The following is a 13,672-nucleotide window of genomic DNA, read 5'->3' on the forward strand; positions in this document are numbered from 1 at the left end:
TCAGCGTCGTCATGCTCTTCAGTATCTAAAACAGAGCAGTCGCGCTTACGCTGATAAGTGTTCATTTTGGCTAAAATGTTTTTGACAGAATTATCCATTACAGCCGTTAATTGTTGCATAGTAAGGAGTATTGGCGCGCTAGATGTACTAGGGGCCTCCTGAGTGGGCAAGACTCGTGTAGACGAAGGAGGGAATGATGCAGTACCATGCTTACTCCCCTCACTTGAGGAATCATCTTGGGCATCATTGTCATTGTCACATAAATCACATTTATTTAAATGAATAGGAATTCTGGCTTCCCCACATTCAGAACACAGTCTATCTGGTAGTTCAGACATGTTAAACAGGCATAAACTTGATAACAAAGTACAAAAAACGTTTTAAAATAAAACCGTTACTGTCACTTTAAATTTTAAACTGAACACACTTTATTACTGCAATTGCGAAAAAACATGAAGGAATTGTTCAAAATTCACCAAATTTTCACCACAGTGTCTTAAAGCCTTAAAAGTATTGCACACCAAATATGGAAGCTTTAACCCTTAAAATAACGGAACCGGAGCCGTTTTTAACTTTAACCCCTTTACAGTCCCTGGTATCTGCTTTGCTGAGACCCAACCAAGCCCAAAGGGGAATACGATACCAAATGACGCCTTCAGAAAGTCTTTTCTAAGTATCAGAGCTCCTCTCACATGCGACTGCATGTCATGCCTCTCAAAAACAAGTGCGCAACACCGGCGCGAAAATGAGGCTCTGCCTATGATTTGGGAAAAGCCCCTAAAGAATAAGGTGTCTAAAACAGTGCCTGCCGATATTATTATATCAAAATACCCAGAATAAATGATTCCTCAAGGCTAAATATGTGTTAATAATGAATCGATTTAGCCCAGAAAAAGTCTACAGTCTTAATAAGCCCTTGTGAAGCCCTTATTTACGATCTTAATAAACATGGCTTACCGGATCCCATAGGGAAAATGACAGCTTCCAGCATTACATCGTCTTGTTAGAATGTGTCATACCTCAAGCAGCAAGAGACTGCTCACTGTTCCCCCAACTGAAGTTAATTGCTCTCAACAGTCCTGTGTGGAACAGCCATGGATTTTAGTGACGGTTGCTAAAATCATTTTCCTCATACAAACAGAAATCTTCATCTCTTTTCTGTTTCTGAGTAAATAGTACATACCAGCACTATTTCAAAATAACAAACTCTTGATTGAATAATAAAAACTACAGTTAAACACTAAAAAACTCTAAGCCATCTCCGTGGAGATGTTGCCTGTACAACGGCAAAGAGAATGACTGGGGTAGGCGGAGCCTAGGAGGGATCATGTGACCAGCTTTGCTGGGCTCTTTGCCATTTCCTGTTGGGGAAGAGAATATCCCACAAGTAAGGATGACGCAGTGGACCGGACACACCTATGTTGGAGAAATACACCACTTTTTTGGATTGTTTAATGGATGTTACTGTACTTGACTTTTTGTTTTTATGATTTTGGTAATTTTAAAATGAAAACACGTATGTTTGTAGGTGAAAGGTAAATGCTTCAATAGTGCTTTTTCCTATGCATGTGATTATATTTCTTTATTTGGTACAAGAGGAAGCATTTACATTATGATTATGTCCCCAAATTTGGAACCACATACATCTTCTAGAGAGGAACAGTACTTATTTCAAACAAATGTACAACCACATGGTTTAAATATTTTAGATCTGACGGATATAAAGTAAATTTATGTTTTATCAGACTTCGAAGTAGTGTGTGTATGGGGTTAGTTTTATTGCATCTAATAGTTCGGTTTATGTAGGGTTGTGTGTGTATATATATATATATATATATATATATATATATATATATATAGATATTCAGTTTATAAGTGCATGCACTCTCACCATCACTGTTCAGCTGCCAGGGTGCTGTAAAAAATATCCATAGATTCAATAATAAATAAGCACTCTCTGGGCTTTGGCCATCTGTGTAAACAAAAATATTTATTGTGACATTTCGGGACAAGACGAAGGGACTGTTTGTTGTCCCGAAACGTCACAATAAATATTTTTGTTTACACAGATGGCCAAAGTCCAGAGAGTGCTTATTTATTATTGAATATATATATATATATATACATACATACATAAAATATAGTAAAGAAGGGGAACCAGCACTCCATACACAACAGCCACCGGGGTGCACTTCTAATCAAAATAATATTCAAAGTTGCAGGGAAGGCACTCTCCGTTTCAAATAACTTTTATTAGGGTAATAAAAGTTATTTGAAATGGAGAGTGCCTTCCCTGCAACTTTGAATATGAATATATATATATATATATATATATACACACACACACACATATCTGTATCTATATATACACATACATACACACATATTATACATACATACACACACAGTTGTGCTCAGAAGTTTACATACCCTGGCAAATTTATGATTTCTTGGCCAATTTTCAGAGAATATGAATGATAACACAAAAACTTTTCTTTCACTCATGGTTAATGTTTGGCTGAAGCCATTTATTATCAATCAACTGTGTTTAATCTTTTTAAATCATAATGACAACGAAACTACGCAAATGACCCTGATCAAAAGTTTACATACCCCAGTTCTTGATACCGTGTATTGCCCCCTTTAACATCAATGACAGCTTGAAGTCTTTTGTGGTATTTGTGGATGAGGCTCTTTATCTTCTCAGATGGTAAAGCTGCCCATTCTTCCTGGCAAAAAGCCTCCAGTTCCTGTAAATTCTTGGGCTTTCTTGCATGAACTGAACATTTGAGATCTCCCCAAAATGGCTCAATGACATTGAGGTCAGGAGACTGAGATGGCCACTCCAGAACTGTAGCCAATGACAGGTCGACTTGGCCTTGTGTTTAGGATCATTGTCACGTTGAAATGTCCAAGTATGTCCCATGCGCAGCTTCCGGGCTGATGAATGCAAATTTTCCTCCAGTATTTTTTGATAACATACTGCATTCATCTTGCCATCAATTCTGACCAAATTTCCTGTGCCTTTGTAGCTCACACATCCCAAAACATCAGCGATCCACCTCCGTGTTTCACAGTAGGAATGGTGTACCCTTCATCATAGGCCTTGTAGACTCCTCTCCAAATGTAGCATTTATGGTTGTGGCCAAAAAGTTCAATTTTGGTCTCATCACTCCAAATTACTTTGTGCCAGAAGGTTTGAGGCTTGTCTCTGTGCTGTTTGGCTTACTGGACTTTGTGGCATTTGCATAGTTATGGCTTTCTTCTGGTGATTCGACCATGCAGCCCATCTTTCTTCAAGTGCCTCCATATTGTGCATCTTGAAACAGCCACACCACATGTTTTCAGAGAGCCCTGTATTTCACATGAAGTTTTTTGTGGGTTTTTCTTTGCATCCCGAACAATTTTCCTGGCAGTTGTGGCTGAAATTTTAGTTGGTCTACCTGACCGTGGTTTGGTTTCAACAGAAGTCCTCATTTTCCACTTCTTGATTAGAGTTTGAACACTGCTGATTGGCATTCTCAATTCCTTAGATATCTTTTTATATCCCTTTCCTGTTTTATACAGTTCAACTACCTTTTCACGCAGATCCTTTGACAATTCTTTTGCTTTCCCCATGACTCTGGATGAAAGATGCAAGGGTCTGTCAGGAGTCCAGAAACTCATTGACCTTTTATACACACACACTAATTACAAGCAAACAGATCACAGGTGAGGATGGTTACCTTTAATAGCCATTCAAACCCCTTTGTGTCAACTTGTGTGCATGTTATCAGGCCAAAATCACCAGGGTATGTAAACTTTTTATCAGTGTCATTTGGGTAGTTTCTGTTGTCATTATGATCTAAAAAGAGTAAACGCAGTTGATTGATAATAAATGGCTTCAGCCTAACACTAACCATGAGTGAAAGAAAAGTTTTTTGTGTTATCATTCATATTCTCTGAAAAATGGCCAAGAAATCATAAATTCTGCCAGGGTATGTAAACTTATGAGCACAAATGTACGTACGTACGTACATACATACATACATACATACATACATATATATATATATATATACACATACATACACAAAATAAAATATATAATATATATATAAAATATATATATAAAATATATAATATATATATAAAACAATATATATGCATAATATATATGTATAATATATATATATATATATATATATATATATATATATAAAATATATATACATACACACAAACATATATATATGATAATATTTTTTTCCAGTTGTATGTAAGTTTTGTCCATTATAATATCTATCACAATCAATATGGACCAGTTTTAGATTGAAAGTTTAGGGTTGACATAGAAATAAACCTTTTAAGTACAGTGTCAGGGACAAATATGTTGGTCATATCTCCAGGCAAGGACATTAAGTCATACGTTTTTCTCTTTAAATACACATTTAGAGCCAACTAGATGCCTACATTTCCCTGAAGAAGTTTGCCTGTTCAAGCAGAAGAAACGCATTGGGACTTGTTCGGTTAATTTGTTTAAGTGCCCTATCCAGACCTACTTGAGTATATACAGTATCAGCTGACTACAGACCACTAATATGGACTCTGAAGCGGAGAAAACAGTAACCCCAGGTGTCAGACAGATTCATTCCTGAACTCAGGGAGGCACATGTTTGTGTATGTGATGAGCTTTTTTACATGCATGATTGAGTAAAATAATTTATTAGCAGGGTAGCGTGTGATAGTAAAATACAAACATTACAATGCACATGAACTTCTCTGTGCAAAATAGTTTCAAACACTCGTCCAAGCAATTCCATATGGCACTGAGACCCTTAGTTAAACATTTGCCAATGTACCAAAATATAATAGTGAAACAAAAGACGCAGGTCATCCTTCCCAGACTCCTAATTAGAGAAAATGGCAAGTGAAAATAGCAGTTCCTACAATTTAATGCACCTAGCCTCTGCCACAAATAAACATGCTACACCAGAAAAGCACAATATAAAATATTTCCTTGAAAGCTGCCTTGTGCCACACAGTACAAAGGCTAAAGCAATAAATAACAGTATCAGGCAGGAAGATCAAATATTTCATATCTATTTGAAATTGTGGGATTTAAGAATGTAAGTTTATGTTCAACCGTTTGGAGGCAGCTATGCTCACCACTATACTACTAAAACTATTTGTTAATAAGTCCTTAAAGCTGGAGAGAGAAAAAAAGGCCTTCGAGACATTGGTTAGTGCTAACAGGATTAGCCAACATAATAAAATAATGTCTGAAGGATCTAAAGAAATAATGTAGAACATGTCACATCTCTTTTTAAATTTGGACCCACCAAGTTGCGCCGCTGCTCCCATCAGAGCGTATTTTCCTGGATCAGCCCATGACTGTGAAGTAAACAAATACATAATAATGAAATAAACAAAACCAATTAACGGTTATAGTCATTAAATGTAGAATAGACTTCAGCAACAATTTAGCACTTAATTTCAAGTTAATCTTTAGACCATAAAAAGGAAATTTATGCTTACCTGATAAATGTATTTCTTTTTCGATACAACGAGTCCACGGATTTCATCCTTACTTGTGGGATTATGCCTCCTGGTCAACAGGAGGAGGCAAAGAGCACCACAGCAGAGCTGTATAAATAGCTCCTCCCTTCCCTCCCAACCCAGTCATTCGACCGAAGTTAGGAAGAGGAAGGAAAAGCCGAGGTGTCTGAAGTTTAACAAAAAATAATAACCTGTCTCAGAAAAACAGGACAGGCTGTGGACTCATCGTATCGAAAAAGAATTAAATTTATCAGGTAAGCATAAATTTCCTTTTCTTTTTCACAATGACGAGTCCACGGATTTCATCCTTACTTGTGGGATACAATACCAAAGCTATAGTACACGGATGAAAAGGGAGGGACAAGACAGGAAACCTAAACGGAAGGCACCACTGCTTGAAGAACTTTCCTCCCAAAAACAGCCTCAGAAGAGGCAAAGGTATTGAATTTGTAAAACTTGGAAAAAGTGTGAAGAGACGACCAAGTTGCTGCCTTGCAAATCTGTTCAACAGAAGCATCATTTTTGAATGTCCATGAGGAAGCCCCAGCCCTAGTGGAATGAGCCGTAATTCCTTCAGGAGGCTGCTGTCCAGCAGTCTCATATGCAAAGCGGATGGTACTCTTCAGCCAAAAAGAAAGAGAGGTAGCCGTAGCTTTCTGTCCCTACATTTCCCAGAAAAAACGACAAACAATGACGATGATTGGCGAAAATCTTTAGTCGCTTGTAAGTAGAACTTCAAAGACTGGACCATGTACAAAATATGTAACAGACGCTCCTTCCTAGAAGAAGGATTAGGACATAAGAAAGGAACAACAATTTCCTGATTAATATTCTTATTTGAAAGAATCTGGTCTGGTTCTCAACACCACCTTATCCGAATTGAAAACTAGATGAGGATCACATTGCAACGCCGAAAGCTCAGATACTCTTCGGGCAGAATAAATAGCAACCAAAAATAAAACTTTCCAAGATAATAACTTAATATCTATGGAATGCATAAGTTCAAACGGTACCCCTTGAAGAACTTTAAGAACCTAATTTAAACTCCAAGGAGGAGTAACAGGTCTAAATACAGGCTTGATTCTAGTCAGAGCCTGACAAAAAGATTGGACGTCTGGGACTTGGAGAAAGGACAAAATCCTAGGAATCCTAACTCTACTCCATGAGTAGCAATTGGATTCACACCAATAAAGATATTTACGCCATATCTTATGGTAAATTTTTCTAGTAACAAGCTTACGCGCCTGGATCAAAGTATCAATAACTGAATCAGAAAACCCACGCTTAGATAAAACTAAGCGTTCAATCTCCAAGCAGTCAGCTGTAGAGAAATTAGATTCGGATGATGGAAGGGTCCCTGAATGAGAAGGTCTTAACTCAATGGGAGCTTCCACGGAGGCTGAGAGGAAATGGCCACCAAATCGGCATACCAAGTCCTGCAAGGCCACGCAGGAGCGAGAAGGATCATCGACGCCCTCTCCTGTTTGACACGCGCAATCACCCGGGGAAGAAGAGCAAACGGGGGAAAAACATAAGCCAGTTTGAAGGACCAAGGAACTGCCAAGGTGTCTATCAGCTCGGCCTGAGGATCCCTGGACCCGTATCTCGGGAGCTTGGCATTCTGACAGGATGCCATGAGATCCAACTCCGGCCTGCCCCATCTGAGTACCAGGCTGGAAAACACCTCCGGATGGAGTTCCCATTCTCCCGGATGAAACGTTTGTCTGCTGGGATGTAGATCGCTGACAGATGGCAAGAGTGCAACTCCGCCCACTGTATAATCTTGGATACCTCTGCCATCGCTAAGGAACGCCTTGTTCCTCCTTGATGATTGATGTAAGCCACTGTCGTGATGTTGTCCGACTGTAACCTGATGAATTGGGCCGAGGCCAACTGAGGCCAAGCCTGAAGCGCATTGAAGATGGCTCTCAATTCCAGAATGTTGATTGGAAGGAGAGACGCCGCCTGAGTCCATACACCTTGAGCCCTTAGGGAATTCCAGAATGCTCCCCATCCTAGTAGGCTGGTGTCCGTTGTCACTATCACCCAAGAGGGTCTGCGGAAGCATGTCCCCTGAGATAGATGATCCAGTGACAACCACCATAGAAGAGAGTCCCGTGTCTCCTGATCTAGAGTTATTTGAGGAGACAAATCGGTATAATCTCCATTCCACTGTCTGAGCATGCTCAGTTGCAGGGGTCGGAGATGAAATCGAGCATACGGAATGATGTCCATTGCAGCCACCATCAATCCGACTACTTTCATGCACTGAGCCACTGACGGCCGACGATTGGACTGAAGGGCTTGACATGTAGCCATGAGCTTTACCCTCCTGACCTCGGTCAGAAAGATTTTCATGGAAAGAGAGTCGATTAGAGTTCCCAAGAATGGTACTCTTGTCTGTGGAATTAACAAACTCTTTCCCACATTTACCTTCCACCCGTGGGTTCTCAGGAAGGAAAGGACAAGGTCGGTATGAGACTTTGACAACTGGTAAGAGGACGCCTGGATCAGAATATCGTCCAGATACAGCGCAACTGCAACTCCCCGCGGTCTTAGAACTGCCAGAAGAGACCCCAAAACCTTTGTGAAAATTCTGGGAGCTGTGGCCAGGCCGAAAGGAAGAGCCACGAACGGGAAAGGTTTGTCCAGAAAGGCAAATCTCAGAAATTTGTTATGATCTTTGTGGATGGGAACATGAAGATATGCATCTTTTAGATCCACTATAGTCATAAATTGACCCTCCTGGATCAACGAAAGAATGGTACGAATAGTCTCCATCTTGAAGGATGGAACTCTGAGAAACTTGTTTAGACTCTTGAGATTTAAGATAGGTCTGAAGGTTCCCTCCTTTTTGGGAACTACAAACAGATTTGAATAAAATCCCTGTCCCTGAGATGGAACAGGACAGATTACTCCCATGGAAGAGAGATCTTCTACGCAGCGTAAGAATGCCTCTCTCTTTATCTGGTTTACAGACAATCAAGAAAGAAGGAATCTTCCTCTGGGGGAAGTGTTTCTGAACTCCAGTTTGTATCCCTGAGACACTATATCTATTGCCCAGGGATCTTGAACGTCTCTTATCCAAGCCTGGACGTATGAACGATAGTCTGCCCCCTACTAGATCCGGTCCCGGATCCGGGCCACCCCTCCATGCTGACTTAGGTGCAGCAACGGGTTTTTGGACTGCTTGCCCTTGTTCCAAGTCTGGTTGGGTCTCCACATGGACTTGGGTTGAGAATAGCTCCCATCCTGCTTAGCGGAAGAGGAAGAAGGGATTCCCCTGAAATTTCAAAAGGAACGAAAATTATTCTGTCGACCCCTCTGATTGGATTTCTTATCCTGAGGGAGGAGGTGACCCTTGCCTCCCGTAATGTCAGAAATAATTTCTTTCAAGTCAGGACCAAACAAGGTCCTCCCCTTATAAGGAATAGCCAAAAGCTTAGATTTGGATGACACATCCGCAGACCAAGATTTCAGCCACAAGGCTCTATGCGCAAAGATTGAAAACCCTGAGCTTTTAGCCGCCAATTTGGTAATTTGCAGAGAAGCATCCGTCACAAAAGAATTGGCCAACTTAAGGGCTTTAATTCTATCCTGAATCTCTTCCAAAGAAGTCTCAGTCTTGAGAGATTCCTCCAGGGCATCAGAACAATAAGCTGCCGCAGTTGTAACCGTGACAATGCAGGCCGCTGGCTGCAAAAGCAACCCTTGATGAACATAAAGTTTCTTAAGAAGACCCTCTAACTTCTTATCCATAGGGTCCTTAAAAGCACAACTATCCTCAATAGGAATAGTAGTTTGTTTAGCTAAAGTGGAAATAGCACCTTCCACCTTAGGAACCGACTGCCAAGAATCCCTGATAGTATCCGCTATAGGATACATCTTCCTGAAAACGGGAGGAGAGAAAGAAATACCTGGTCTCTCCCATTCCTTAGCAATAATTTCCGAAGTTCTTTTGGGAACTGGAAAAACGTCAAAATAAGAAGGAACTTCTAGATATCTGTCCAACTTACTCAATTTTTCTGGACGAACCACAATTAAATCGCAGTCGTCCAGAGTCACTAAAACCTCCCTCAATAATAGGTGGAGGTGTTCCAGCTTAAACCGGAAAGACACCACTTCTGAATCCGTCGGAAGCAGGACGCTCTCTGATTCAGAGAGTTCACCTTCAGATAGGGGCTCCAATTCTGAACCCTGCGACGGCACATCTGATATCGCCATTAAAGCATCCGAAGTCGTATTAGTCACGAGGGTGTCCTTCCTTCTGCGTTTGCCTTGCAAGACAGGAAAGGCAGATAACGCTTCCGAAAGTGTAGAAGACATAACAGCAGCTATGTCCTTTAATGTAATTGCAGTCAAAACTGCGGAGGTACTGGACTGCGCCTGGGCAGGCGTTAGGGACTGTGACGCTTGGGGAGAAAGATGTGGCTGAGAAGCATCCGCTTTCGTTAAATCTTTATAAAAAAACGGGGGGCGGAGCCAACTTTGAAGCCGAGCAGACGCAGGTATTGAGAGCTCCTGCTCAAACTACACACCAAAACCCATCTAAATCCCCCAAAACTTATGTTTAGGGTAAACTACTTAGACCTCAGTCCCACAGTTTTCATGGGAGCTCTGCTTAGATGCTGATATACAGTTTTTGTGAGAGCAGAGCGGGGTAATTATCCTGGGAGCCGGACCGCATGCAGATCGCCATCTAACTGCTAACAGCCTACAATGGAACATAGTCTCTAAAGCAGAGGAGACAATTTAGTCATTACCCCGGTGACCCAGCTCCTGAGCCCACTAGCAGAGTCGACCCTTGAGAGAGGCAAGTTGACGCTATCACAGCAACGGAATCATGGACGCCATTACACCTTAGAAACTGAAAGGCCCGTTATTCGCACCACCGCCGCTAGTACAATTTAATACTGGGCTCCATCAGCACATGTACCCTGATCTTCATCCCAATCTACGTCTAACCTAGAACCCTTAACTGCAGGCAATTTGCTTCTCTCACCCGATGTTTGTCTTTGGACAGTGAGGACTTGGCGGGCGCTCCTGGAGATGATCCTATCATAGCCACTGCTTTCCCTGCAGAAGACCGCGTCTGGCAACAACCAAGCTCGCAAGAAGATAGAGAATCTGGAGACAATAGTGCCTTATCTACTCCCGCTGAGAGGCCTACTAATATTGGCTACCAACCCACATCCCTTACGACACCGGAAACTATTCTAGATCTCCCTGCCTTAAGCGCAGCTCTGTGCTCTGCTCCTACTCCGAGGCGGCCGATCAGGGTGGTGTTGGAGGAAAATAGACTATCTACTAAGCCCACAGGGAACACTCACATGCTCAAGCCCAATAAGGTGGGCGCCGGAGGGAATCGTTGGGGACATTTAGGAAGACTAAGGTCTGTCACATTCACACACTCCGCTATATTAGGCCCACACATCTTGGATACCAGCACTCTTAGCCTCAGTTTATATGCTCTGATAGCGCTATTTCTCACAAAGTTCCTCACTTACCCGGACTCCTCAGAAGCCCTTAATAGGAGAGAGAGACTACCATTTCCTGTAGCAGTAGGTTAAAGATGGGGTCATACGAACTCACTCTGAGGGGCTCAGTCATTCCACACGCTGTAAGTCCTGAGAGCTCACATCCAATTTATGTGAGAATATTTTACTGGTTTCTATTTCAGAATGAGCCCAAAACTGTAACTAAACGAAATATACTATGAAGAACTCAGCTCTATGTTCCTATAGCAATGTTTACAGTTATGTTGTTCAATTAATTTTCTATGCACTGTCTGCACCCCAGTCTAATGATGTTTCTTGTTCATGGGAAGTGCTGTGCCTACTTACTTACACGGACACAACCTCTTCATTAGCTCTAATGTTAGCAATATTACCCTATTCCTTTATGTATTGCTCTTCATGTTTAATACCTTCTTACAGTAATCTGTTCTAATTCCTGAAAAGATACTATTACACAGCAGTTAACGTTTCTTCTAAGCAGAAGGCACATTTTCAAACTGCTATTATTTGTTTGAATATTTGTTATTGTTACCTAAATACAGGGTTATTTTTATTCTATACGTTATCTGCTGTCTCTGAAGCTATGATACTTAAATCGACTGATATGGGGACATTAGCTATCATCTTGCAGGCTAGGACTTTTTATAGATTTGCCCATAGGCCTCTTACATATGCTTACCCACTGGTTGTTCCCTACTCTAGAGGTAACTACATCAACTTATATATCTACTCCTTACCCTACTTAAACTAGCACTGTGAGGCTATTAACCCACACTCTAGAGCAAGTATGGCATGCTCTTTACTTAGAGTTTATGATGCCTACAAGATTTCAGTAGTACTTTTCTGAAGGCATATATAGTAACATTAAGCAGTACCTCCACCACCTGATCTAGCACAAAGTTTCTCCCTTATACTCGAAAGACCTGTAGCTCCAGAAGTCCCGCTAGATAATCTAACTAGCTCCGCCCTCCCTCCCCTCCCATTCCCTTACCTCCCCCCTCCCTTTCCTTACCCCCCCATCCCTTCCTTTCCCTCGCCCCCCCTTCCCCTCCCTCATCCCACACCCCTCTATCACTTTCTTAATTAGAGCGGCTCTTGCCCGCTGTATTTCTTTCCTTTCTTTTCCCCAACAAAATAAAAATCGCTAGCTCCCCATTATGCCCTAATTTATCTTAAATAGACAAACTATATGAAGATGGGGGTAGCGACTCAGAGAGCTATTTCACTTCTAATAAAAATTTAAAAAACATGAGGCACCACGATAGCATGTTCAGTCACTAACATTTATCATACATCTGTCCCTAAGTCCACCAAATTTAAATTTCACAAGTGATGTGGCGGAGGGTTTGGATATTTTATTGTGCCCTCTACCAGATCCTACTTCTCTATGGCTGATATTATGATGTGGTTCAGTTAAAGCCTTCTCTGATATTTATAGTGTTAACTGTATCATGATTGTAGATACCACAAACCCAATAGTGATATTAATGCCTAGAGGATTGGACTAAACTTTGTTTATTTTATATATGTGGAATGTATGTTTGCCCTTACCACTCTCAATCTGTGCCTGTACACATGCTTTTGTTATGTTATTATGGTTTATTACCTCAATAAAAATATTAAATAAAAAAATAAAAAAATCTTTATCAAAAAACATTTGTTCTCTAAACTGTAATGCCCTCTCAGTACACGAGGGGCAAAAAGTAACAGGAGGTTCCACATTTGCATTCAAACATAAGGAACACGTAACATTCACAATATCATCCATGTTGGCAAATAAACAAAAACAGACTTGGTCGTGAATTGCAAACTAATATGACATTAAAAAAGAAACTCTGAAAGAAAACGTGTAACTGTGCCTTTAAATTTGATTAAACAAGCAACAGTACTCACACTCTGGTCAAACTATACAGGGACATAAGAAGAAGGGTATAATGAAAAAATACAAGTCTTATCCCTTTAAACCACAGGTTCGTTAAACTAAATAGCCTCTGACACTTCAACAGCTCTGCTGAGGAGCCTACCAGAGCGTCTTCCAAAAAAACGTGATCCGTATGTTGCTGCATGAACAGCCAAACATACCATGCGGTCTGGCCCCATAATAAAATGCGCAGTAAATACACACACCGGAACACCCTACACCATAAAACCTGACACTAGAGGCTCACTCCGTAACTAGTGTCCCCAGTGTCTAGCCCACAGTCCATCTGCGCTCTCACAATAAAAGTGTAAATGTGATCTGAGCGTTCATACTTGGTCCTCCCCCATCACATCTTCCCTAAGATCAGAAGAGAAGCCCTGAGGTAACAAACTTTTCACAGGGAGTCATAGGAACAAATTCTGCAGCAATTTCTGAGTTAGTGCTGTCCCAGAAAATAAGAGCTGCACATACCTTGGTGCTGAGCGACAGCATGAACGGTCCCACAGTCATCAAGTAGTCTTCTTACCTCCTTGCCATTCTGTGGAGACATACAGGGCCTTAGTTAGTAATTGCTAAGACCATATTGAGAAGGGCAGCCCACAGTATGGGAGGCACAGTGAGAAGTTAATCCCACCAGTTCCCAATGCTTTAAAGCCACCTGTAGCTCTGCTAAAAAGAGGCTGATCAGGACCCGGCT

General features: G+C 41.2%; 1 protein-coding gene across 1 annotated transcript in view; it reads right to left on the bottom strand.

Moving 5' to 3' along the window:
- CLCN7 (chloride voltage-gated channel 7) overlaps positions 1 to 13,672 on the bottom strand; it is a 373,281-nt gene that overhangs the window by 110,506 nt on the left and 249,103 nt on the right. The window contains exon 18 of the mRNA XM_053694644.1: positions 5,322 to 5,373. Within this exon, the coding sequence (XP_053550619.1) occupies positions 5,322 to 5,373 (52 nt within the window). The remainder of the gene's footprint in view (positions 1 to 5,321; positions 5,374 to 13,672) is intronic.

The sequence above is a fragment of the Bombina bombina genome, chromosome 11, assembly GCF_027579735.1.
Source record: "Bombina bombina isolate aBomBom1 chromosome 11, aBomBom1.pri, whole genome shotgun sequence".
Lineage (NCBI taxonomy): Eukaryota > Metazoa > Chordata > Amphibia > Anura > Bombinatoridae > Bombina > Bombina bombina.